Here is a 26,883-nt window from a genome sequence, read left to right as displayed (position 1 = left end):
TAAAATCAGGATCTCAAAGAAATATTAGTGTTCCCATGTTAATTACAGAGCTATTTACAATAGTCAAGATGTAGGAAGAACCTAAATGTCCATCGACGTGAATGGATAAAGAAAATGTGCTATATATAAGAAACAATATTATTCAGCCTTAAAAAGAAAAAAAAAATTCTTTACTATGTGACATCATAGATGAACCTGGAAGACATTATGGTAAGTAAAATAAGCCAGCCACAGAGAGACAAATACCACATGATTTCACTTAGCAGAAGCATATAAAATAGTCAGTTACAGAAGAACAGAATGGAAGCTGCCAGGGGTGGGGGGAGGGGGAATGGGCAGTTGCCAATGGATGGATATGGAGCACCAGCGATATAGGATGAGTGTGTGCTGGAGCTGCGCTGTGCAACACTGTCCTGTAGGTAACAATACTGTATTGTTCACTTAGCACAGTATCTGCCCTCATGACTGATTTGTAAGTGTTCTTATCACAATTAAAAAAAAATAAAAACACACCCAACCAGGTCTTTACTAAAAATGGGAGTTAATGTAGAATTGAGGATCAATCAATACACAGTCTCCCCTCCAAATTAATCCCAGGTTTCTACAGCATAAAATATTTCCCCTTTGGCATCATTGGATATCAGGACTTTAAGGAGTGTTTTCAGGAAGAGAGCTCATTAACTGCAAGCCTGGTAATTGAGGTGAATCATAAAACTGCCAGAATGGAAGGAGGGGGAGGAAAAAGCTGTGCTCTTGTGTTGAGTGGGCACTTAAATTCAAGAGAGGAATGAGGACAGCAGAGCTCTGTGGCTACCAAGATCCTGTGTCAGCCTCCTCTGCCTGCTGAGAGGCTGTCGTTGCCACTTTTAACTTAAGCAGCGCATGTCGTCTTGCTCAAGGGGAATGCGCTGAGAGAAAGAGGAAGCAACTATCTAAAAAGCGGCCACATGCCATCTCAATGCCATGACAACCCCAAATACACACTTGAAATAAAGGCGTTGAGAGGGGAAAAAATGAACCATAGCAGGTTTATATGGAAACATTGACTTATATTCAATACCTACTTTGTGCTAGTTTTTACCTTTAATATAAATAATTTCCTGCATGGAACACCATTTCCGAGTGTCTGTCACAAAGTATGGACTCAGTAAACAGTAGCTGTCATCCTGTTATTTCTCATGCAAGAAGCCAGAACTGAGGAAGGCGCGCACCGACTTAGCGGTCGGGGGCAAGAAGAGATCTGGCTTCAAACCCTGGCCCCGCACCCCCTGCTATATCACCATGCACAGGACACTTATCCTTTCAGACTCTCAGCTTGCTCCTTCATTATTAAACTGGAATCATATCAGAATGTCTTTTGTGAGAATTAAATGAAATAATGCATAATAGAAACTTACATCCGATACATTAAATAACAATACCATTGTTTCTCCCTTTACTTTCCTATTCACAATATAGTTCATAGCCAGTAACAAAGCATGCAAAGGGGCTAGACGGAGCAGCGAGGCACCCTGCTCCCCATTCTCTGGTTCATTCCAGACACCGGCGTATATTCCTCCCTTCTAGCAATGCATCTGGGACAGAATGAGCCCATTTAGAGAGTGAATAATTTATTACTTCAATTAAAATCGGCCCTGCTAAGACCTATCAACCTGCAGAGACACAGTTGGAGCCACAGAGACCACAGGGGAAGGAAGGGAGTGGGGCACACGCACTGAGGACAGGCGTCGTGGTGTTAGAAAAACTCAGGGACACGTCACAGGAATGCATTCACGCTGGACTGTTTGCATGGAGCTGGGCAAGTGAGTCTGTACCCTCAGTTTCTTCATCACGTAAAATGAGGATTATGTGTAGTATATTGTGCATATCATCTCACAGAGCTGTTAGGGAAGAAAGTGGGTATATTGAGCATCTCCTGGCCATATATTGATAAGCACTCACTAGTGACAATTATGTACAGTAGTAGCAGGGCCGAATTTGATTAAATGAGGTTAGAGCATTTAGCTTATAATGATTAAAGAAAAAAATAAACAGGAAATTCCATATCCATTTAGCAACCTCTAATAGAACAACCTCTCCTAAAATAAGTACTAGGTTTTCAATTTGCATTTACGATACATTGATGGTGTTTTTATGAACTGGCAATGCTAACAGTTACCATCTATTTTATTTAATGACTTAATGCAATTACCTCAGTAACCTAGAAGGGAGATGATATTATCCCAAAATACAGATGAGGAAACTAAGTCTCAAAAAATTCCGTAGGCTACCTGTCGGGGAAGTACCAGTGACAGGGTTTAAACCTTAGTCTCAGTTCAAAATATGTCATCTTTTGAATAATTTACACAAATTTATTCTATATTAACACAAGATATATAGTATTGAAGAAAACAGTAAATGCTTAATTACTGTTCCTAGAAAGGAGAGAGTACAAGCATGAATTTGCCTCTATTTTCTCCTGGAAGGGAGTCGAAGAGACTTAGATGCAGATACAGATATAGAATAGGCATAAGTGTAAGAATTTTAAACTACATAATATTTCCTGCTTGACAACATGCCGTAAAAAGTCATTGAGTCTTAGTATGGTAAGTCAACCACGCAATAAATGACGCATGTTTTAACATGGAATGTGACACAGCAAATGCCTGTTTCTTGCTGGAGAGTCAAGTAAATATCCCACCAAAAGATGGATACATTCTTGTCGCAGATGTAAAATACAACATTCCTAAAGAGACCATAACGATTTGCTCTTTGTGACTCAGTAACTCCCTGAATATCCGTGTCCTCTACTACTGATTAAAAAGGTTAAATGGCTCTCAATCTGTCTGCGAGTCTCATAAGGATAGTCTCAGACGCACTGCTCTGGCGAGTCAGGAAATTTAATTTTCTACTCAAATCAACCACTTGTGTAGGACAGAAAAAAAGCTGCTCCCTGTAACTTATTTGGGGGAGGGGCAACTACAAAAATGCAGAACAGATGCTGAAAAATGCAGTTGGCGATTCTTACATTTATATCTCCTGGAGCCAGTCCACCTGCAGTGAGAGCGGTGTGCGTGCAGCTCGCCTTGTGAAAGCTTTGAAACAGTATCCACCCCCTTCTTTGCGAGGGACCATAGAGGTCAAGGAACTAGCCCCATGCCTGACATCTGTCAAAGCATAGATATGTCTGTGTCATCCAATAGCACTTTATCTGTTTAGCTCTTTCTGGTAGCACAGCCCCGAGTCCCCTTTAATTTGCTCCCAAACAAAATGCTCTGAAGTTGGACAACTGTTACTAAGCGGCTCCATGCTTCCTCTACACCTGCCTTTCATACCAGTTGACAATTATAAAAATAACAACACCATAATAATAACAATCAACTACAATGATAATCATCACCCAATTCTTTGTGACTTAGAATTGTTATCAGTGAATGTCCATTTTAACACCAGTGAATGGATGGATTCAAAACGTATGGGGAGACGATGACCCTGGATTTTTACCCAGTTCTGCCCGTTTGAGCTGTCTGGCACAATGGTATAAAAAGCCCCTCAACCCTCACTGTGAGTTGATTGAGGACATGTCTCTGTGCAGGAAGTCCGTTCCTGCTGGGACTACGGGTTTCATGTTTGGAGTGTTCTCGTGATTGCCCTGATATCTGATCTCCCCACTTTCCCGAAGGACCCTTGGCTTGGCACGCTCTGGAGCCCCCTGCGTTCCTCGCTAACAAGAGCAGAAATCTTGTCAAATCAAGTGCCAAAACAGCCTCGGCGACAGGTCTCTCAAATAGACCCATCTTGCTTATCCTCGTCTTTCTGCACTTGCGCTTGGTTATCTGCAGAAGTGGCCATTGCTCCTTTCTGTGTTTTTTTCAGAGGAAGTGGAGTAACATGAAAATGGGGCAGATTCATTCATTCAAAAAATGTCATTGCCTCTAATTTATAACATAATTTCAAGATAAAGCCATTTTACAACTTCACTATTTTTGTCATAAAATGGAGGCCCATGTCAATTTATTTTTCCGGATACTTCTTTCCCTTGCATTCAACAGTTGACCCTTTGAGACATAGAATTCTCTTAGCCCAATGCAGCGAATTTTGGGTGTTTATAGCTTGTTGAATTCCTTAAGAAAGGAGAATGGACAACTGACCATTCCTTAAATGCCCAGGTGGGATTTTACTTTCTTAGAGTTTGGGCTCTTTTGAAAGAAGCATTTTTTGTATCCTTATTGGATACAATCTTTATTATCCTGAATTTAGAAATGTTTTGTGTTAAAATTTCTTTTCTGGATCTGAAAAAAATTACTTTTTGCCCAATTTCAAATTATCTGGGGCACTGACTACCACAGGGTTTCACTGCCAGCCTCGTCATTTCAGCACCTCTTGTGAGAGATGAGAATGCAATACAGGAGGGAAGAAGTAAGTAAATAAAATCTGCAGAACATTTATTTGTGTAGAGTTTCCCTCACTAAAGTAATTAGAAGGATTTTAGCCTTGTATCCCCATGACCCAAGTGAATGAGTGGGGTATGAGCTGACATCAAACTTTTAGAGTAACTGGACAATTCTCTAAAACCGTGTTCCTTCATTAGGTTTTCTCTCTCTTTCCTTTCAACAAACATTTCTAAGACAATATTTGAAATACACACTCAAACACATCACTAGCCAACACTTCACCCTTGGAGACCAGTGTACAAGTTATAGATTTGCAAAGTTCTTTTGGGAACAAAAGCTATCTAGCTTGAGCACTGTACTGTCATTTGGGTGACTGGCAAAAGAGAAAAGTTGCATGCAGTTCAATAGAAAAAAAAAATAGATTTGAGTCTCATTTCTAAAAAAGGCAGAAAAACTTTAATAAAGGATCATTTCTCATCTTGGGAAAAAATTCTGAGCAGATAAAGTATAAACAAAAGGTATTTTTGAAAATGGCAGAGAAAGATTTTGTCTAATAGTTGCCAATCTAGATACGCTTCCAACCAGAAATGCCCATGAAGTGATAAGAAGATAATTTCAAAGCCCAACACCAAATATAGAAATAAAATAGGGACCTCTAATATGTTGAGGCAGTGGTATCATGACTAAATTCTTATGTATAATTCACTATAACTGTCAAAACAGAAAGAAGAAAAACCAGCAATACTCTCATAGTGCTAGGGGAAAAAAAACCAAAATGCAAAAACCAGCAAGAACAAAATAATATAAAAGATCCACCCAAATGGATTGCAAAACACATGCAATTTTGCATTCTCATTGAGCTTTCTGAAAGCTGCAATAGCTTTATTCATCTTGATACCCATGGCTTGGGGCATTGTATGTAGCTCTGAGTTGATGTGTGCGCACATGTGTGTGCACCCACATTCACACACACATATACACATACAGTATGTGTTGACCAAAATTCTTTGATCACGTGAGGTCAGCCCCAAAGGCAGCCACATAGGATGCACACATAATTGCACTCTATACTGCCTTGCTTGTCATCTGAGGTAGCCAGTAAGAAAGATACCTTATAGGGCTGGAAGTGATATCAGGGTCACGAGCAGTCACTTGCCCAATCACAGAGTTTAGAGCAGCATTTTCATGAACTTCGAGGAGATAAGTCGGTGAAGAGAAGACAGGAGGCTCATCTGCATCCTCAACGACAATTTTAACAGTTGCTGTATCTTTAAAGGGCCCCCTGCCGCTGAAACGTGGGTCAACGTGAATATTGGCTGCCTCCACCTTCAGTGTGTAGGATTTTTTGGTCTCAAAGTCCAGAGGCTGTTAGGAAATGACAAAGACATTTAAAAATAATTACATGCAGTGTTTGTTATTTTCGAAATGACCATCTTACTAAACAAAAATGGCTAGCAAAGTGACTGGATAGTCACAGCGGGTTCTCACGGCGCGCTACTCTCTGTACATACTTAGGAATTGTGCACGTAATGCAGGAGGACTTCAGGGGACGGGGCGGCTTTCCCAGATTTTCCACAAGCCTGGTCTTGAAGTCCCAAACCTGTCCGTATAAGCTTCAAAATACAGCAATAACTGAGTGATTCAAGGAACAGTACTTAAAAGATATATAACACTTGAGATAAACCTTGAAGCAGTTTCAGTGGTTTGTGATCTGTGTATCATCTGCAGATTATTACATTATACATATTAATGGAATCAGTCCATTTTTACTTTGTTCCCTCACTTTTTTTCCTTCCCTTTCGAGTGTCCTTTTTGTGGCCTGCGGTCCCCATTCCTTGGGTATAAACAAAACACTTCCGTCGTGGCTGCACTGAAGAGCATATTCATTTGGATCAACTGGCCTACCTTCATCATCTCTTAACCTACTAAAAATAACATGATAAAAGTCCTGCAGTTTCTGTTTCATTATGTTAAAAGCTTTGTTATACCGGGCTCACTTGCTCTTGGGGGTTTCCTTCTTTGCTTGCAAGTTACATATATCACCTTCTAGATTCAAAATTATGTGCAGTTTGCACTTACGACAGTTCTGAGTGGCAAGTTTATTTTTTCCTCTTTGTCTAAGACCATGGATGAGTGACACTTGTAAATCTGTTAGGTAGTGCCTGCTTAGCATACTTTTAAAAGAATCAACAGGCATGTGGACAATTTCATCTACAGAAAAAGGGATGTGCAGAGCTTCAGCACAGCGTTCATCACAGCTTAAGTGTCTGTGCCATTCAGGTATCTACTCCTTATTTTGTGTCTGTAGGGATGGCCTCATCCATAACATTGATGTTTCACCAAAAACTCACGTAGCTTAATGCAAAAACATGACAAGCCACACATGAGCACAAACCAACAGTAGGAGAAGAGTCAACACAAGAACATAGACTCTACAACCAAAGAACTGGAAAAGCTTAAACCATATGAAGCAGGACGGTAAGAAACAAGCAGACTTGAAAAGGAACTAAACAGTTAACCTGGAAATAATGGCATTGAAAAGCAAATGAGTGAACACGAATACTGTTATTCTGTTGTCTGTTATCTCTACCATAAGAATCATTTGCCCAACAATGTAGAAATAACAAGTCAAAGTACTGGGTTGCAAAAATGCAGTATTTTATAAGTGTGAACTTTTGTAATAAACTTTTTCTCCATTTAAAAAAAAAAAAGAAATGACAAAGACAAATGTTTCTCACTAATGACCACAGCAGCGAGTACAAATGAGTGTAATGCTGATGGATGATAGTTATGTGCATTTAAGCCCATTTGTGAGCCTTAATGGGATCCCTCTCCATTCCCCTGGATTCCACCTGTAAATTTTACAGGCATTTATTGATATCTGTTTATTATACAAGCTCGGTGAATCTAATCTCCTATTGTTGTGTTTTGTTTTGCTCATTTCACTTGGAATTCACAAAATATTCACAGTCATGAATTGTGCCATCAAAATTTCACTTCAGATTCATAATAAAATTTTACTAGTGATAGCACGACCTGCATACGAATCAGCCAGTTAATTGAGCCGCTGCTGGTGAGAGATAAGGCAGCATCAAACACAATCTCTATCTGGGAAGAATATTTTATCATTTCTGCAACAGCGTGTGAAACGGGAAGAACTAGAAATAATCATTGTTTAGTCCAAGGAGACATTATAAAGCATAATTTAGCACTAATCTCAACATAGAGTGTTTTCTTATTTCACTTCCAAAGCATTGCTGCTCTATTGATCGTGTGGCAAAAATGAGGTTTATTATTTGGGGGGGTATTCATAGAAGGGCTCTATTATGAGTTCCGTGCTAAGAAGCAGGTGGGCATATAAATAAATATGTATGCAGACACATATGTACTTGTGTATATATTTAGAAGACAGGATGAGAGCGGTATATATAGATACCTAGGTCTCACCAACCACTGAAAGCAATTTGAAATTACCTCATTGCACTATTCCCGACAATATTTCTGACATATTAACCACTCATTCCTTAAAAGCCCCAGAGACCTCCTCTAATGACCTAGGTAAATATCGCTGGGCAAAAGAACATAATCCCCTTAAATAACCAGAAGCCCATCTGCCTCAGAACCCCTCTAGTCCCGTTCTCGGCAACTCACATTGCCTCAGATTTCAAGAAAGTACATCTGTCAAGGTTCAAAGGCACAATTTAGGTTTCCATTACAGTCTCCTCTAAGAAACAGAACTTTAAATCAGCAATGCAGATTTTTCTTTAAAAAAGAAGCTGGAATACAAGCCAGCATCTGTGAACTCGTTCAGAACTCCTGTGTTAGCTTTATATATGTGTTATTTCAAAATTTTGTAGTGGTTTTTATTAAATTCAGTTCTAGTGGGACTTGACTTTGTTTGAAATATTTTCTAGTAAATGAAGCAGGTATGCACTTCCCTGTCTATTCTGAAATTATGAGGTACATGTACCAGCGGATGGATGACTCAACATCAGCATTGTGCCAACCATCCCCGCTGTAACACTTTGGCAATTTCAAATTCTTTGGAAACACTGGTAAGTGCAGATTCTGTTCTGCCTAATTCTTAGCTCTCAACATAGTGACAATGTACCCCCAAAACATCATGGTGTTTTTAGGATTTTATCAGACAAAAAAGAGGACCCACGAATTGTGGAAACGACTCCCTGCACAGTGTTCTCTAGACTAAAATACGTGTGTTTATTGGTGTTAAGAGGTTCAGTATATGCTTCTTATTTTATGAATAATAGGGAACAAAAATACAGTCAATGGTTAATTGCTTCAGTTTATAAAGGCACCTTATGGTAACAAAGGATAGCAGTTCATAATAACAATAAAAATGACATTAGGAATCATTAGCCAGGGGAAATGTGGCTTTGGGTTATTCAATAATTGACTCAAGTATAAATATACTGTACTCTATTTCAAACATGAGTTTTTAAATACTTCGCAATGCTTAATTCTAAACTCAAGCCAAGTAGAAAAGTACTGTTGCTCAGCAGAGAGTGGTAAATAAAATGCAGCCATTTTTCCCCCCTCAAAATTGGTCTTAAAATTTATTTTGTATACAAAAGTAAATCCAGAAAACCTCAGGTTTCCATTGCCAATATCTCTTCTCTGGGGGATTTTAAGAGCACGATCATCAGAAAGTAGGTTTCTATGCAACATGACAGAGAATTGCAGAGTAAATTTGGAGCCATGTCAATGTGACGCTGATCAGGACAGAAGGAAGAATTATGATTATGGGCTCCCAGGAGTGTGGTCCACCATCTATCTTCTTGTACATGAACAAGCAACATTATTTAAAATTAATTTGTACTATTTCATGACAGAAATATGAAGAACAGTATTACACAAAATACTCATGATGAGAGTAAAAGAGTGTCTTTCCTTGCAAAAGCCCATGTCTATAAAAATAACAAACTGCATTCTAAACATTTTTATGAATGCCGATGTCATGAGGAAAAATAAATATGGAAAATATTGTGCAGAATTTTTCACAACTACAAGAAGAAATAGTTGCTGGCAAAAGCAGTCACAAATTGTATGCATCTGTTGTACATTATTTATGGAGATGTTCCTTTCTCCTGTGGAAGCCCCACACCCAGGAGCGAGGCAAAGGTGAGCTTCATTTAACATAATGCTTGGGCATCTGATGCATGGAGGAGTAGCCAATGGCAGCAGGACTGGCCCTGTTCTCCCAGTGTCCAAAACTAGCCAGAGTACCTGAGCTGACGCTACTTCTGTTTTTGAGTTTCCCTGAAAGCAGAGGCTGCAAGCAAGACTTCAGTGTGCTTTGTGGAACTATCCCAGGAAGCTTGAGGGCAGACATGGGGGGAGTGAATAGAGAGAAGCATTAAAAGCCACTGAACTTGCCACCTCTGTGGGCAACTGAGGCTGCTTCCCTCCAGAATTCTTCTTTGGAACCATAGACAATATGTCTAAAAATAATTTCTTAAAAGAATAAGAATTGCCCACCAATTCATATACCTCACTGATTGAGGGCTGCCTTTCAAGTTCTGAATTCCCTACAAATTCCCAGAGCTTAGGAGAAAGCAGTGTGTCACAGATGGAGGGAAATAATAGGTGAGATGGGAGGCTAGCACCACTATAGTGACTACCAGAGCTTTAGCTGATATGTAAATTAGGGCCAAGGGGGCCCCTGGCCCGGTAGCTCAGTTGGTTAGAACATTGGCCTGATACACTGAGGTTGTATGTTTGAGCTCTGGTCGGGGCACGTAAGAGAATCAACCAATAAATGCATAAATGGGTAGAATAACGAATCAATGTTTCTCTGTCTTTCTTCCCTTCCCTTCCCCTCTCTCTCTAAGATCAATAAATACAAATTAAAGTGGGTCCAAGGTGTTTGAGGTATCAAGTAAACTCTACTTTTTCACAACTAAACAAATGACACCTCTGTCAGCTCTAAGATTATGTCAGGAAGTCTTCCCAACTCCCCCAAACTTTAAAACTTTAAGGTTCAGAAAGGTGTTTTGAATGGGAACAAATCTTCTTCAGCTGACCTTTCTTAGTCTGATAATGCCATCCTGGGCCTGGGCGTCAGAGGTGATTTCAAAGAGTGCTGTGCCGTCTCCATCGATGATGTCATATGATGACTGTGCATTTTCACCGATGTCCTGATCGTTGGCCTTCACCCGGCCTATTGCAGTGCCAAGAACCACATCTTCAGGTACTGAGAAGTGATACAGACCTTAGGAAAGAGGAGAAACACTGAGCATTGCTTGGATTCTATTCATCCATTCATTCATTCAGCGAACGAATTTATCGGGCACTTCCTTTGTTCTGGGCACTCCTGTAAATGCCACCAATAAAATGTGGAAAGACACAAAAAAAAATCCTTTTGCCAAGAAATGCACAATGTTTTAAGTGAGTCAGAGACAAAGAGTTCACAGAAGAAGTAGTGATCTTTCTTCGAGTCTCTTCTGAGAGATGGCACTTATTCCACCACATGTTTACCAAGTATGTAGTTGGAGCTGAGTTATATCAAGATATGAGTGAAGCTATGTGAATGTTCTTTCCAATTTACTGTAAAATCACATTGGCTGCCCATGGGGATAGTCATTGTTGCTCAACATAAAATAGTAAGCTAATTTCTGCACAGAAAGATGCAATGTGCAACACACTGAAAATCAGTTTTGAAGTTACCTTTATATTTACAGACTCGTAGACCATTTTTGATAAAATCCAATTACTAAACTTCTGCTCTGCCCTGCAGCAAGCTGTTCAGACACATGAAACACTCCTCTTGTTACTAAAGTCCTTCCTCATTTCTCTGAACACCAGAAATCCTACCTTCCAAATTCTCTAGGCAAAATACAATTACAGCGCATGATCCTTCTCCTACGGGGGCAATAAAACACTTCTAATTAGTGACATTTTTATTTGAATCATGTTAGTTAGTTGTTGTCTCAGCGCTACTCACTGTCATTGGTGGAGGGGAAGCTGTGGGAGCTGTAACCCCTGGCTATTACCACTTCAGTGGGGCCTGCTCTGCACCTCGCTGCCAACTCCTGCATGGCTTTGCCTGAGGGTTTTCTCTGGCCTTCAGAACTCACTTTGGTCCCTGCCTGTCAGCCCAGAACTGCCAGGGAATTAATGCCTCACAGAAGCAGACCTTCAAAAACTCACATGAATCAGTATATAATATCCCAGGCTCCTCCTTTCTCTGGCAGGATAACATTGCTTTTTTTTTTTTTTTTTTTTTTTTTTTTTTTTGCTTCTATACTTACAGGGTTCCAGAGTTTCCCCAATGGGATAAAGCTGCAGTCTCCCACAGTGGCCGTGTGCTTGACAACACAACGATAGGTTCTCTGTCTTTCTCTCACACACATCCTCACTTCCCTGCAGGCATGTCTTGGCATCCTCTCCAAGACAAACTGCTTATAATCAAATTCGTAACGCAGTGCCTGTTTCTGGGGAATCCAGACCCAGACAACCAGGAAGTTTTACTCCCATTGCAACAAAAACAAGGGGAAAATAACCATTCAATGAACTATAAACCCAAAAGGAAAAATTAAATCTGGAGAACATTACCTAATTATAGTTTGAACTCAATCACTGGGTCCCTTGGATAAACTAAGGCTCATTTTATCCACTGTAACAAGATTAGTTCAGATGATAGGTAAGGTTTTCTTCTAGCACTAACACACTTTTATTCAATGATGACATAAAAATGTCCCTTAGAATCATGAAATAATGGGACTAGGGAACAAAATGTTTTCTCCAAATATTTTGCCATAAGGTAGGCGCTGAAAATCATCATGTTGAGCACAAGTCTCCCAGTTCTCCCATAATTGGGGTAATGATTCTGTTTCCTTCAAACTTTATATTCCAGGTAAGGTGTGAGATGATTCATTCAGGTATGCTTATCAAGTAAATAAGACAGCAAGGGACCTCAACTTGCTGCCAGTCCTGATTCAGAGAGCCTTGGGAAACCAAGTAAATGGAGCATTATTTTATCCATTTCTATTCTGCTCACTCGCATCATCTCTATCAGTGTGATCACAGTTAATAGTTATTACTGCCAAGAAAGGGAATGCTTCTGAAACTCATCTGCCACTGCTGAATTGAAACAATCATTCTTCTGCGAAAGAAGAATTGCATATTAGAGCATTAACTATAATGGCAACTAAAAAGGAAATAAGAGATTGGGGGAAGGATAAGAGAAATGGCATTCTCCATTCTAATAATTTTGTTAAAGAAGGTTGCATTGTTGTCTGATTCATGAATGGCCCGAGGTGAAATTTCTCAATGAAAATGCATCCTTTCTATTCTTTCTACCTTGGCGTTTCTGAAGATAACTTCTCAAAGGTACCTCAACGGTATCATTTTCAAGTTCCGCTTCTGTCTCTCTCCCTCCTTCTCTCCCTCTCTTCCTCTCAGTCCTCTCTTCTCTCTCTTTTCAAAAACTAGTTCTCCTATGGTATTTCCTATCCCAGCCAATAGCATCATCATGCATTGAATAATCGTTCACGTCAAAAACATAACTCACCTCCTCAACTAAAGATGCCATTTAGCCTTAGGTTTTTGTTATCATTACCTCTCAAATATCCATCACAACGACTCCCGCTTCCCTGTTCCCACTGTAGCCACCCTGGCCTGGCAGGGCTGCCTCACCTTTGACATGAATGATTGCAATCGCCCCTACCTGGCTGCAATGTGGAGAAGACACTGGGAAAAGGCCAGATTTCATTTGATCTGATTTCCCTGGAATCAAATCCTATTACGCAAGCTACAACTTAAGATCTTTTAATGCTTCCCAGTGGCACCCACATAAAGGTCATGGTCCTTAAAATGGTTAAATCCCCCTTCACCTAACCCTCCAGCCTGTGTGCTTCCACGGCAGTGACATTCCGTCCACTCTGCCACTCTCCTTCAGGGCCCTGCGGACACCCTTCTCTTCTCAGTGGAATGCCCATCCCCCAGCCTCATGCATTCCCCTCGTCTCAGCTCATTCCTAGTCCTCATTCATAGGGCAAGTCAAGAGTCCCCTTGCTGGAAAGACCTTCCAAATCATCTCTCTGTGGCAGATTACTTCAAAAAATACTCAAAAGGAAAGGTTTCTGTGAGAGTGCAAGAAAGATGGCAAATAGTTCCCATCTTCCTGATTCATTGGTGGCGGCTGCCTGGGATGCTGCTGAGGGTTTCTGAGGCAGAGCATGTCTTTAGCAGGGAAGGCTACAGTCCACAATGACTGTTGCCCTCACAGTTGAGGGAAGACGTATATTTTTGCAGCAAATGCATTACATATCCACCTTTTCCACCTCAGATGCTAGAGATCTAGTTTCTTTTATACAACAAACGAGACTATTGATAGAACAACATCTGAGCTTTGTTTTAATCATTCTCTCAAACTGGGTTAATGGAAGGTAGCACGAATTGAGAAATAAGCGCCCACCTTGGAGTTATACATGCTGGTTCTAATTCTCAGCTCTGCTACTTAACTACATGCTCGATTTTTGGAAATTGTTTTCAACTTCTTTCAAATCTGTAAAATGAGGATGCATTTAGTACCAAATGACAGAGTTGGTTGTTTCGTGTACATATATGAATTCCCATACCTTGCATATAAGTATTCAATGATTGCAACCAGCTTTGTGGATGTTGCTGAAAATTAGAATATGAAACCAAATGAAAACATCATACTTAGGTTCTCACCCTGTGCAGGAAATTCACTTACTCTGGGAAAATTTTGGAGGGTTGTCATTAACATCAGTAAGGGTCACTGTCAGTGTTGTGGTCCCCGACAGGCCACCGGAGTGTCCACCCATATCTTTGGCTTGGATAACGACCACATACTCCTCCTTGGCTTCTCTGTCCATGTTCGGAAGGGCAGTTTTTATAATTGCTGATGGGGAAAAAAATGGGAGAATGACTTTCAAGCAGAGTTCATTGAAAAATAAATATGTAAATCACACACATACACATGTACATGTTCATACATGAACCCGCTCAGATAATGTTCTGGGATTTTTTTTTTGATGTGCATTTATGATGTCAACAGTAAGAAAGATTGTAATTCAAGACAGCAGTAAAAAAAAATCCATTCTATATTTTTTTAAACTTGCAAAAATATACCTTCAATAGTAAACTGAGTTGTGCACTCTTGCCTACCAAATTCAAGAATAAATCATTACACAGCCTCATCTACCCAGAAAAATCTGGAAGTGAAAGAATCCTACAATTTATCACAGACTCTAATTCCCCTAGAAGACCAGTAAACACACAAATAGCTTGAAGGCTCTGAGGTCAAAGATAAATTGGCTCTGAAGCTCACACATACATTAGAGATGCAAGTAAATGCATTATTAGAATCAATTTGGATTAATAAAACACCAATCAGAATTAACGCAGGCCGGTATCTAAATCCTAAGGTACTGTTCAATTACATTTATATTTTAACTGCTTAGTTATATCTTTTCTATTGTAAGATAAATAAGTGTTTAACAAAAATAGAAAGATACAGAAAAGACGAAATAGGGCAAAATATAAAATCATATAAAATAACATAAAATCATCAGTGCTAAAATGTCAGTGCTTTTTCTTCTGATATAGTCTCAGGGATTTTATCTATCTGCCTTTCTGTGTGTTGTACTAGTAATTTAATTTTCTTGTTAAAGATTTGAAATTTTCAGAGATCCTGAACTTATTTCGAAAATCCATATTTAGTTCTCTCCTTGTCCTTATACTTTTTTCCATAGGTAAATATTACTAACATATGTATATAATCCTAAGGCCATTACTTGTACATGCATATAAATGTGCATATGTGGATATAAACATTTCACCAAAAATATGATCATGATATAGGCATTGTTCTGGGACTTCATTAACACAATGGATATCTTTAATATATATATATATTTTTTAGTACTTAGAGGCCCAACTCATTACTTCTTTTTTTTTCCAAAGTGTGATTTTTTTATTATTATCTTTTATTTATAAATCATGTTAATTCTATTACAGTTGTTTCAATTTTTCCCCCCTTTACCCCCTCCACCCATCCCACCTCCATCCTCCACTCCCACAATAAATCCCCACTCTATTGTCCATGTCCATGGGTCATTCATACGTGCTCTTTGTCTAGTCCCTCCCCCTCCTTTCCACCATAGTCCTCTTTCCTCCTCCCCTCTGGTCACATTCAGCCTGTTCCATGTTTCCGTGCCTGTGGTTTATTTTGTTCATTAGTTTATTTTGTTGAATAGAGTCCATTTATAGGTGAGATCATATGGTAATTGTCTTTCATCAATTGGTTTATGTCACTTAGCTTAGTACTCTCCACTTCTATCCATGTTGTCACAAAAAGGAATGGTTCTATCTCTCTCTCTCTCTTTCTTTCTTAAATGTATATTGATTTTATTTATTTTTTAAATGTCAAAGTTAATTATAAAATATTAAAAAAAATTTAAAACCATTAAAAAGTCTCAGCAATTAAACCAACATGACACCAGTACAGAAATAATCAAGTAGATCAATGAAATATAATGAACATTCTAGAGACGAACATATATATCCGTCTAACAATATAATATATGATTAAGTTGATATTTCAAATCAATGGGTAAAATAAGGCTTATTCTCCAAACAAGGAGAATGGACCACTATTAATTGAAATAAAACAAATATAGAGCCCTATTTCACAAGAAATATTCAGGTGAATTAAAAAATCAACATGTAGAATCTAAGGAGTTTGAGGAGAAAACAGAACTAATATTTTTCATGACCTGAAGTAAAATATTCAACCCCAGAAGCTATAAAGTAAATATTGACACTATGACTATATTAAACATTTAACTATATAGTAATGTACATATAAAAAAAGTTAAAGGACAAGGAGTAGAATAGAAAAGTATTTGCAACACATCTAAAACATGGTTAATAGGTTTTCTGTTTCTTGTTTTTTGGGGTTTTTTTTTTTAGGGGAAAAAGTTCTACAAACCTTTAATCAATAAATGGGTAAATAATACCAAAAGGTAATTTAAAGCTTTTTTCTTAAAAAAAAAATAGAAATAGGCAAGAAATATACTAAAACAGGTTTAGTTTCAACAAATAGTAAATGAACAATTAAAATATCATTGTCACAATCAGATTAATGAGTATTAAAAATATTGGTAATATCAAGTATTGGCAACTCTGAAAGGAACTGGGTATTCATAGAAACTTTTTCTTCATCTTCAAGCGGTCCCTTTAGCATGTCTTGCAGTGCTGGTTTGGTGGAGGTGTATTCTTTTAGCCTTCTTTTGTCTGGGAAACTCCTTATTTTGCCTTCCATTTTAATTGAGAGCTTTGCTGGGTAGAGCAGTCTTGCTTGCAGGCCTTTGCTTTTCATGACTTGGAATATTTCTTGCCATTCCTTTCTGGCTTGCAGTGTTTCTGTTGAGAAGTCAGCTGCTAGCTGTACCAGGTCTCCATTATATGTTGCTACCTCTTTCTCTCTTGCTTGTTTTAGGATTCTCTGCTGTCTTTGATATTTGCCATTTTAATGATGATGTGTCTTGGAGTGGGTCTCAGTGGGTTCCTCTTGAATGGGACCCTCTGTGCTTCCTGGACTTGTGTGACTTTCTCTCCCCCAATTAGGGAAGTTTTCCATCATTACTTTTTCATATCTCTTCCTCATCCTCTTATCCTTCTGGTATCCCTATTATAAGAATATTATTACATTTCAGGTTGTCCTGCATTTCTCTAAATGCCTCTTCATTCTTTTTGAGTCTTTTTTCATTTTCTTGCTCTTTCTGGGAGCTTTTTTCTACTTTGTTCTCCAGCTCACTGATTCGGTCCTCAGCTTCATCTAGCCTGCTTTGGATTCCTTCTACTGTGTTCTTCAATTCTGAAATTGTATTCATTTCCTCTTGTCTCTTATTGATAGTTTCTATGTCCTTTTTCATGCTGATATAGTTTGCAGTAAGTCCCTCGTAGTTTCCCTGTAGTTTTTGGTAATTCTCTCTTGAGCTCACTGAGCTCATTGAGCTTTCTTAGAACTGTTGTTTGGAACTCAATATCTTATAGTTTACTTGCCTCTATTTCATTTAGTTCTCTTTGTGGGGATTCTTCCTTTCCCTTTGAGTGGGGCATATTTCTTTGTCCTCCCATTATTTGTGAGCCTGTTTTCTTTTGCTTCTGCTTCTTAAGTTGATCTGTCTTGATTTCCTGACTTTGTGGTATCCAACTCATTACTTCTTATAGGTGCATCATTGTTCATTTATGAATGTGCTATGAGTAACTTAATCCCATACTAATACATATTGCAGTCATTTCCACTTTTTTTCATGTCAAAGAATAATCAGATATCTTATAATGATATATTTTTCTGTGTCCTGCATTTTTATTTAACTCTATGTCATAAGATGCCCCTCCTGAGATTGTTTAAATCCCATAAGAAAAGTTATCACGACTAACTAGTATATTCCTACTGAATGGATGTGTGTTATATCTCTGGCCCATATGACAGAAAACTGTCCAGATAAAAGATAATTCACCCTTACTTCTAACCCAGGGACACCACAGATGTTCAGTTCAAACTGAAGAGGAGCCACACTCTTGTCCCTTCTGAAATTGTTATTCTGATTTTTGGGGTAGGGGACTCATACACTATAATTAAGTCATCTGTTTGTAAAAGGTGTGCCAAGAGTTCAAGGCCCTGAATCCTGGAGTAGCAGGCGAAGCTCAAGAGTGCCCAGGGAAATCTAACCCAGCCAGGCAATGGGCAGACTCTGGGAAGAGCTGTGAGTCCCTATGTACTTTGTCAGACCTTGACATGGCTTTTATATCAGAGTCTCCCATTCAGGGAGCATTCAATTCAATATCCATGCTTATTTGAAAACATCGATGGTAACATAATAACATCTTTCATTACAGTTGTTTGTTTAAGGATTTGATTATATTATAATGTAATTCAATACATTGTACTTATACAGTTATAAACAAAAACAGAAAGAAAAGAAAAAAGAAATATTGCAATTACTCAGACTTGGATCACCATGAGGCATTGTTGAGGAGAAAATAAACATATGAGCAAAAAATAGCAACAAAAACAAGAGCAAAACCTAATTATAATTATGATGAGGTACCAATATGTCAACTCTGCTATGGATACATATTTTAAATACTCAGTATATCTTTATTATGAGCCCAATTCCAGTAGAAAGGATTATAAAGCAGTTTTATTCCCATGATACTTATATGAAGGCTTGTGAAGTTTAGGTCACTGTGAATTAAAGCCATCCATGGAACTTTGAAATTTGACATGGAGCTTCTAATAATCCGAGGAAACTGATATTTAATTTCTCAAAGAAGGCAGCAATATTTTTCAAAGAAATTGGGTTCAGATCTACACCAGAGTCCTCTTAGGTTAGTTCGTTAGGAGAATGTTTACAATGTTCTCAGTCAGGAGAGACTGGTATGTATGACTCTCATCACTTTTATAATATATTGTGACAGTGTAAATTAAAAAAAACTGTGATGTCTCTCAGACACTTGGAATTAAAGCAGTTTTGAGGCTCAGCTGAAAATAGCACACTTGGGCTCATGTTTATGAGTTATATTGGAATATGAGTGAAGCGTCATGAGGGAGATATTTGTTTAGACAGGATATGACGAGCTCCCTGGGTCTGCATCTATTACATGGTCATGTCCTGCACTGTTGAAGTAGACAGCGTCATACAACCTAAGATGCATATCTATGGACAAGTTCGAGTCCCTTTACAAGAGTTTCCTTATGTTGAAGTCAAGCAAGTTTGGTTTTTTATATTATTCTCACACTTACTGGCTTTGTGATCATGGACAAATTATTAAACTCTCCAGGACGCATTACCATGTCCTGTTAAATGGAGGTAATAACCAGTCTCTTGTTGGGGTATTTTAAGATTATATGAGATAATTCGTGAAAAGTCCTTGGCACGCAGTGGTTACCCAACCTGCTGCTTCTCTCCCCCTTTCTCCTTCCCAAACAGAATCGATTTAATGCTTACTTGGATTGTGGTTAGAGTGCTGGACATTTTCCAGCTGCTTCTCCACACTCACTCTCCAGCATTCTTCACCTGCTCTTGGCATGGGAGAGTGCACTTTACAGATTGCCTCAATTAACTTGCTTGCTTTCTGGCTTTGGGTTAGACTCGACCAACATGCATTAGCCTAGGATGGCAACTTTCAACCAGTGTGTGGCTAAGAATTTTTAAAACATGAAATACCTGATTATTTAGTCAGAGGTGCTGACCTCTTTTCCCTTAGATTGTCAAATAAAAAAATGACAACAGTCAATGCAATAATAGCCCGCTCATGTGAATGCCCTATCTTGAACCGTAAATACGTAGATCACATGGTAGAGTTGCATTTCTTTGGTCACATTGCATAATAAGGTTGCATATGATTGGTGAATTTTTGGTACCCGAAATCTTTATATACAAATACAGGCACCTGATTTTTAGGAAGTTACTTTAGAGGAAAAAATGTAGGCAATTATTTCTATTATTATTATTTTGTAAATCAATCAAAATTATATCTATTTTTTTGTCAGGTCAGTGGAATATTAGTAATTAATTTATATGTGCCATGAGATGAAAAAGGTTGAAAATCACTGCCCTAGGAGATTGTGAGAATGGAGTAGAACAAAATGTATGCCCCCTAAATATCTCAATCACGAGTTCGGATACTCCACAGCTTTATCTTTGGATATTGTTAGAGCAAAACTCTAGAGTCCTATAGCTGTGTCCTTCCCTTGCTCCTTCCAGCCTAGGGATGATGGTGGTACTTCCCTTACCTGCTTGGGGTGTTTCACTATCCTTTGATGGTATCTCTTAACCTGGCCATACCATGGTCAATGATTCCTTAAACTCTCCTCAATTCCTCCATTCCTGCCAGAATGTATAAGATATGGTTAGGATACTGGTTCCTTATCCAAGTGTCCAACATAGTGCCAGCACACCATTTGGCCACAGATATCTACCAATAGAAAGTACTTCAATGGACAGCTTATGGCTGTCAGAAGGACCGCTCTTTGAGATGAACAGGGCAGGCATTTGTTTCCTTATCTGTAAAACTGAGAATAATACCTATTCACTTAAGTTAGTTGCTCAAAATGACCCAGCTGGGAAGCTGCACACCTGGGAGTCTTCACACTTTGTCTTTTCTTATAAAACATTGGGAATAGGTTTCCTAGTTTCTAAGGCAAACAGGGAGTCGCTCCCAGGTTCCCCAAGGCACGCAGCCACTTCACTGGCTTCAGTGCAAACTGTGTAATGAATAGCTCTTACTTTGTCTGAGCCCCTGCCTCCAGCCTCAACCTTACAACCAGAAAGTAACTCATTAGAAAACCCAAGACAGAATTTCTGGAACATTTTCCTGCTACTTGGTTGCTGTAAAGGCAGGATAGAAACACACACACACACACACACACACACACACACATACACATACACACACACACACACACGCCTTTAGTCCTCTTATTTTTTTTTTCCATTGGGTTGGGACTTATTTATACATGTTACTAACTTTTTTTTAAAATTTCTATTCAAAAGATAAACCAATCCACTTGCATAAATATTGCAAGATATTGATAAGCCCCTAAACTCTAAGTTTAAAAACTGCCTGAAAACTTCCTTTTACTTCTCCCTAAATTATTTCCTTGGGCTCACAAATCCCCCAAGCACTAGGAGCTTTAGGCTGTTTCTTTTGTGGATGAGAGAACTTCTGTAATTAAGAGAAAAAAAAATATTGTTTGGCGTTAAATTCCAGGCAACACAGAGTAGAAAACAGAGGAATAAGGCTGTTTTTCCTGTCAGATTGGAGAAATCAAAAATTGGACCCATGAATACAAAAAAAAGTTGCTAAAATGTTCAACAAAGTGGCATCTTTATCCATTTTCAGCTTTGATTTTTAAAAGGCTGATAGGAGCTCCCGATACCCTTTTGCCAGCGTAAACAAATGTAAAATACCTTGTGATGGGGCTTCCCGTTGCCCAAAGGATGAAATGTGTCCCTCTTGTTCACAGTCATGGTCAAGTGGAAGTAGTGCCACTTCTTCCCACATGCTGATTGTCACACATTCCAAATGCCCAGCAATGTGTCCAGAAGCTTAAATATTATGTTGAAAGTTCCATTACAGGAACTTGGCAACAAATTCGGGTTTTTAGTTTATGGTAAGCAGTGTGAGAACATTCCTTCTTCTGGGGCAGTTCATAAAACTCCTTAATGTAAGTGTTTGCTCAATAACCTCGCAAAACAGAAAAGCAACTTATTTTTTTATTGGTCATTTCAGGATATGGCTTGGAGTTGATCCAATGAAAAAATATCACGCCTGTTATCTCTGACTTTTGCACTTCTCCAACTCCGCAATTGTTCTAGGGTTTAGACTTAGATCCCTTCACTAGTCACCCCTGGGAAAAGCATAGGACATCCTTGGGACATACTTCTTTCCTTGAAAATTGGAACCTCTGATATGTTGAGAAGGAAAAAAATAATAATAACACAATTGGTGTTCAGGAAGATAAGCCTGCCTTGCAGGATTCTCAATAACATTAACTGCAGAGTCGATTCAGAAAAAGAAATGTAAACAAATACGTTTTAGAAGAGTTTGCCTGGAACTTCATTTTGAAAATCTAATCAGAAGAAGCAATTAATGAGAACAGTCCATTTTCTGTGAATTTAATTCAATGGAGATGCTGAAACTGGCATTGGGGAGCAGGGATGGGAAGGTGCAGGAATTGAGGTGAACCCCGGTAGGAGAATTAAGACAGGAAAGTGGGGAACGGCCTTGCTCAGGAACTGACGTTCATTACCCTACAGGGAATAGACTGGCTGTGACTGGGACTATGAATTAGATATATGGGTGATGACTGATGATGGAAAGATAGATAGATAGATAGATAGATAGATAGATAGATAGATAGATAGATAGATAGATAGATAAATGATAGATAGATGATAGGTGGGTGATGATCTGTATTTGGAGAAACAAGATTTCTCACATATTTCTGGTGTTTCATTCTCCAATATTTTAAAGATACGGTTTTAACTTACATTGGCTCAATCAAATGGAGAATTCTCTAACACAGTCGTTTAAAATTTTAAATCCTAGACTGGCCTAAATTCTTCTAAGGGCTAAGCAGCTGCTATTCATGTCTCATCATTCAGAGAGTACCTCTGATTAGAATCCGGTCTCAGACATCCCCCAAATTTAAAACTTGTGTGTGTATGTGTGTATTTTTTTCCTTCCCATTGTCTTTGGTGTCATCATTGGAGAAGTATTTTGAATCCGTGACGGAGACTTCTTTTATAATTTCCAAGCTGTCACCAGATTGAGAGGCATCATGAGAAAGGCAAGGAGATACTGATTAACTCCTTTGTCATTCCAAAGGCTGATTACTCTGATTCACTTTTTGTGGGTCCCCCAGGCTGTGCCGCTCTAAGATTGTAGTTGATACGAAATGCTGTGCTAGACTCCTCTTTTGAATAAGACTTGTTGGAAACATTATTCTGGTTACAAAACCACTAGCTCTTCCATTCCCCCAAACTCTGGCCATTTCAGTGAGCGATTATTTTCTTACTGTCTACAGAAGGGGGTCTTTCATTAGTAAGATTAAGTGGTACAAATTTACTAGTGATGTTGTTTGTGAGGGTCATGCTCTGCACCCACAGTTTCTGCTAACTGTGAGATCTTTAACAATTATGAGAAGTAAAAGATATATACCCAGAGATGCTTTGACACATGCCCACCTAATCACTGAATAATACCTTCAGTATAATAATCTCAATCATGCCAAACCTGCACAAATATATCACAAAGGAGAAAGTGACACATTAGAAAACTGTTCAGCCTCCACAGGGTACAAAAACCTCCTACATTTCCCCCTCTTTGTGACTAGAACTGTGAATTAGATAGATGGGTGATGATTGATGATTGATAGGTAGGTAGGTAGGTAGGTAGGTAGGTAGGTAGACAGATATAAGTGGGTGATAGAATGGCCTGCCTGTATTTGGAGAAACTAAAGTTTTCATCTCTTTCTGGTTCTTTTGTAAAATATAATAATATAAGTAGAAAGCTAATAGGTGAAATACATCCATAATCAAAGGCTTATTTATATATTTTGACTTGGTATTTTTAAAAACTAAGAACTTATTCCAAGGAAATTATAAATTTCCCCTTCTCACATTTTTAGATTGTGCTCACATTTTTTTTTTTGCATGATATTTTTAAAAGGCAAGTGATTTAAATATGTAACAATAGACAAATAGTAAATTAGTGGTTAGGGTTATAAAGATCAAAGATATACAATATTGAGGAGATGTTTAAAATTATGTTAAAAATTTCCATAACAACATACAATGTTGATAATAATTTCTAAATTTTATTTTACAATATTGTCTGCTGTGATTATTTCACTTTGTAATGTGCTTATAAAAATTTGGCAAAGAATATACATAAAGATAATGTGATCTGTTTTTGTAAAGGAATTGAAGGTTCCCCCCACCACACACACACACACACCCAAATTTCCCAGGACTCTGTAATGGAAAGCACAGGCTCTGTCTGTTAGAAAATGGCTCTGGAATTAGATAGATGAGAACTTATTTTGGTAGGAGTATTACCAGCCATGTAATCTTGGGCAGGTCACTGAAACTCACTGAGCCTTACCAGTTTCATGTGTAAAATGTTATTAATTGCTCAACAAGAGATTGACTTTGCTATTATTATATGTGAGGTAAAAAGCCAAATGTATTACTTTATAAATATATAGATATTATTATATATAGATATAGGTATATAAGAGAGATATGTATGTAAATATATACATGCTTTTATATTTATATTTATAAATATGTACAGATACATACATATAAGTATATATAGATATATACTCTTCAGATATATATTTATACATAACTTTGTGTTCACTTTATAAATATATACCTATCTATATATATTTATGTAAATAGAATTTAGGTATCAATTCTGTGTAATAATAATCAAAGTAAACATATTTTAAAAATTAGTAACAAAGTTTATGTGCAGTGATTCTACAAGATGTGAACATTCCTCACCAATTTCAAAATATCAGGCCTCTAGCCCCGGCCAACATGGCTCAGTTGGTTGAAGCATCTTCCCACAAAGCAAAAGTTTATAGGTTTGATTACTGGTCAGGGCACACACCCAGGTTGTGGGTTCAATCCCTGGATGGTTGCATATGAGAAGGTAAGCAATGGATGTTTCTCTCTCACATTGGTTTTTCCCTTCCTCTCTCCCTCTTCCTCTCTCTCTAAAAACAATGAAAGCCTTCCTCAGGAGAGGGGGGGAATGATATGCCTCAACAGTGATTTCTAGGCAACATAATTTTTTTTTGCATACTTTCTGCCCAAACTCATTTTTTACTATAACATTATGCACAACACATGGCTTTTTAAAAATTGAGATGTAATGGACATATACCATTGTATTCGTTTCAGTTGTACATCACGATGATTTGATATTTATATGTATACTAAATGCTCACCACAACGAGATACTTAGTTTTCTTTGGACTTTCCTTGTCCTTTGGTGCCCCCACAACTTTGTGTGGACAACGCAGCCCAGATCACCTCTGGCCTTCACGGGACCTCTTAGAATCTCATTCCTGTTTTCAGGTCTGAATCTGATGTTTTGGATGCCAAAAAGCCCTCCCGAGTAGAAGCAATTACTCTCTTCCTTTCCATCTACTGCACCTTTCCTAGAAATTGCCTTATGACATATACTGTTATGTCTTTCCTCCATTTCACCACTTTCCCTATGATTTCAACCTGTCCTGAGAGTAAATTACTATGGACAAGAACCAAGTCTCATTCATCCCCTGATGCCCAGAACCAAACACAATCTCTGGCATGTAACGAGTACGCAGCAAATGTAGGAGAGAAGAAAATAACACAAAGAAAAAGAAAGAAGGTAGGAGGGAGTGAAGGAGGAAAAGAAAGGCAAAAAAAATGCTAATAGAGCTTCTCCTGTTTTGGGGGCTCAGAACTGGCGTATGCAAACACTTGATAAATGTTAATAACTGTCATGTCTATGGGGACCAGAGACATTTAGATAAATTATAACATAAAAGAGCTGGTCATTGGGGTGGAGAGTGTCAAGATTTGAACTTGAGTCTCATAGCCTTCAAGGCTCAAGAAGCACCCGCAGGTTAGTCTGTACCATCTCAAGAGTCACATCTTAAGGTTATGCCAGTTTGCCAGGGGAAGGGCATAACACCTTGATGGATGCCAAAGAGGTGAGTGTGCTTTGTAGACTGAAGAACCCAGGGGTTCTCATTGGTTCTCTAGACATTTCACCCATTTCATAATTAATACTTAAGTTATTTACTAAATCCCTCAGTATAGATGTATGATGTGGTGTTCTAATATTTCTGATAATCTCAGGATTACTCTAAAGAAGGGGTAATGCTAATGAGCTATGTATCCTAATAACATTTCATGACTTTAATTAATTCAGGGTGAATTCATGATGAACAATTACTTTTATCTACATGCTTTACCAATGATGCCCTAGTCTGACTTGTTATTTTTCAAATTCTCTTATTAATTATTTCTCTTGGCATATTTACTATGATGTCCACATTCTCCTAAAGTATTTATAGATAAAATTAGTTAGTGGACAATGTGTTATTAGATGAATATTAGGGGGTTGGGATATGGTCCTGTAATGAGAAAGGTCTTGGACAATGTCAGACAGACTGTGCTCCGCAAGGTTCCAAATCTGAGCCTGTAGGATCTTAGATATAAATGTTAGTGAAATAACCTATGCCCCTTTAGCCAAAAGACATCTCCACATAATGCTCAGTAAGGTAATTTCCCAACAGTCTCCTCCTATGCTATCACAGCATCTTAACACAAGTCTGTTTGACAGACGTGACTTCTTTTTCACAGATTTTATATATATTTAACCTACATGCCCCTCTCCATTTGTGTTTGAAAACTGTTGCTACAGAACAGTAGGCCTGAAAGCTCCAAATTGAACCACGAGGGTCTATCAGGTATCTCAAGGTGTACAAATTGTTTCTTTACATGTGAATTTCCTGTCTCATAATCCAGTATATCCTTTGACTAAATAACCCTAACTTCTTCCTTACCCACTCTGTGGATCACTTGTATGTCTATATCCATATCCACAGGGAACGACATAGGAAATAATTGTAAGTGAATTAACAATGATGCCCTGTCTCTAGGGCTTTGCACATACCGCATAGTGACCTCAGTGTAAAGATGTCTCTTCAGTGGCTCCTGAAGTTCCCTATTAAGAAATTCTGCGCAGGCCACGGTTTCTGGCATCAATGCCTGACTAGCCAATAACTGATGCTACTCAAACTACCAATTTCTCATTACATTGGAATACTTGCAATTATTCCTATTCAGAATTGATGACTCCTCAATCAAGTGGAATTATTTCTGTGAAGCACAGAATGGCTCCATTCTCTTCTTAAGCCATAATTCCAATAACTAATTATACT

General features: G+C 38.3%; 1 protein-coding gene across 2 annotated transcripts in view; it reads right to left on the bottom strand.

The window, feature by feature from the left end:
• The window catches only part of CDH8 (cadherin 8), a 318,790-nt gene that overhangs the window by 134,094 nt on the left and 157,813 nt on the right, over positions 1-26,883 (bottom strand). For both annotated transcript variants that reach the window (XM_054579362.1, XM_054579361.1), the window contains exons 4-6: positions 14,092-14,259; positions 10,415-10,602; positions 5,485-5,738 (exon numbers count right to left, since the gene is read on the bottom strand). In XM_054579362.1, the coding sequence (XP_054435337.1) occupies positions 5,485-5,738; positions 10,415-10,602; positions 14,092-14,259 (610 nt within the window). The remainder of the gene's footprint in view (positions 1-5,484; positions 5,739-10,414; positions 10,603-14,091; positions 14,260-26,883) is intronic.

Source organism: Pteronotus mesoamericanus, unplaced genomic scaffold (assembly GCF_021234165.1).
Source record: "Pteronotus mesoamericanus isolate MK-2021 breed Mesoamerican mustached bat unplaced genomic scaffold, CSHL_Meso_final contig_52, whole genome shotgun sequence".
NCBI lineage: Eukaryota > Metazoa > Chordata > Mammalia > Chiroptera > Mormoopidae > Pteronotus > Pteronotus mesoamericanus.
The sequence above is the reverse complement of the archived record's forward strand: the minus strand, read 5'-3'. Positions and strand labels throughout refer to the sequence as shown.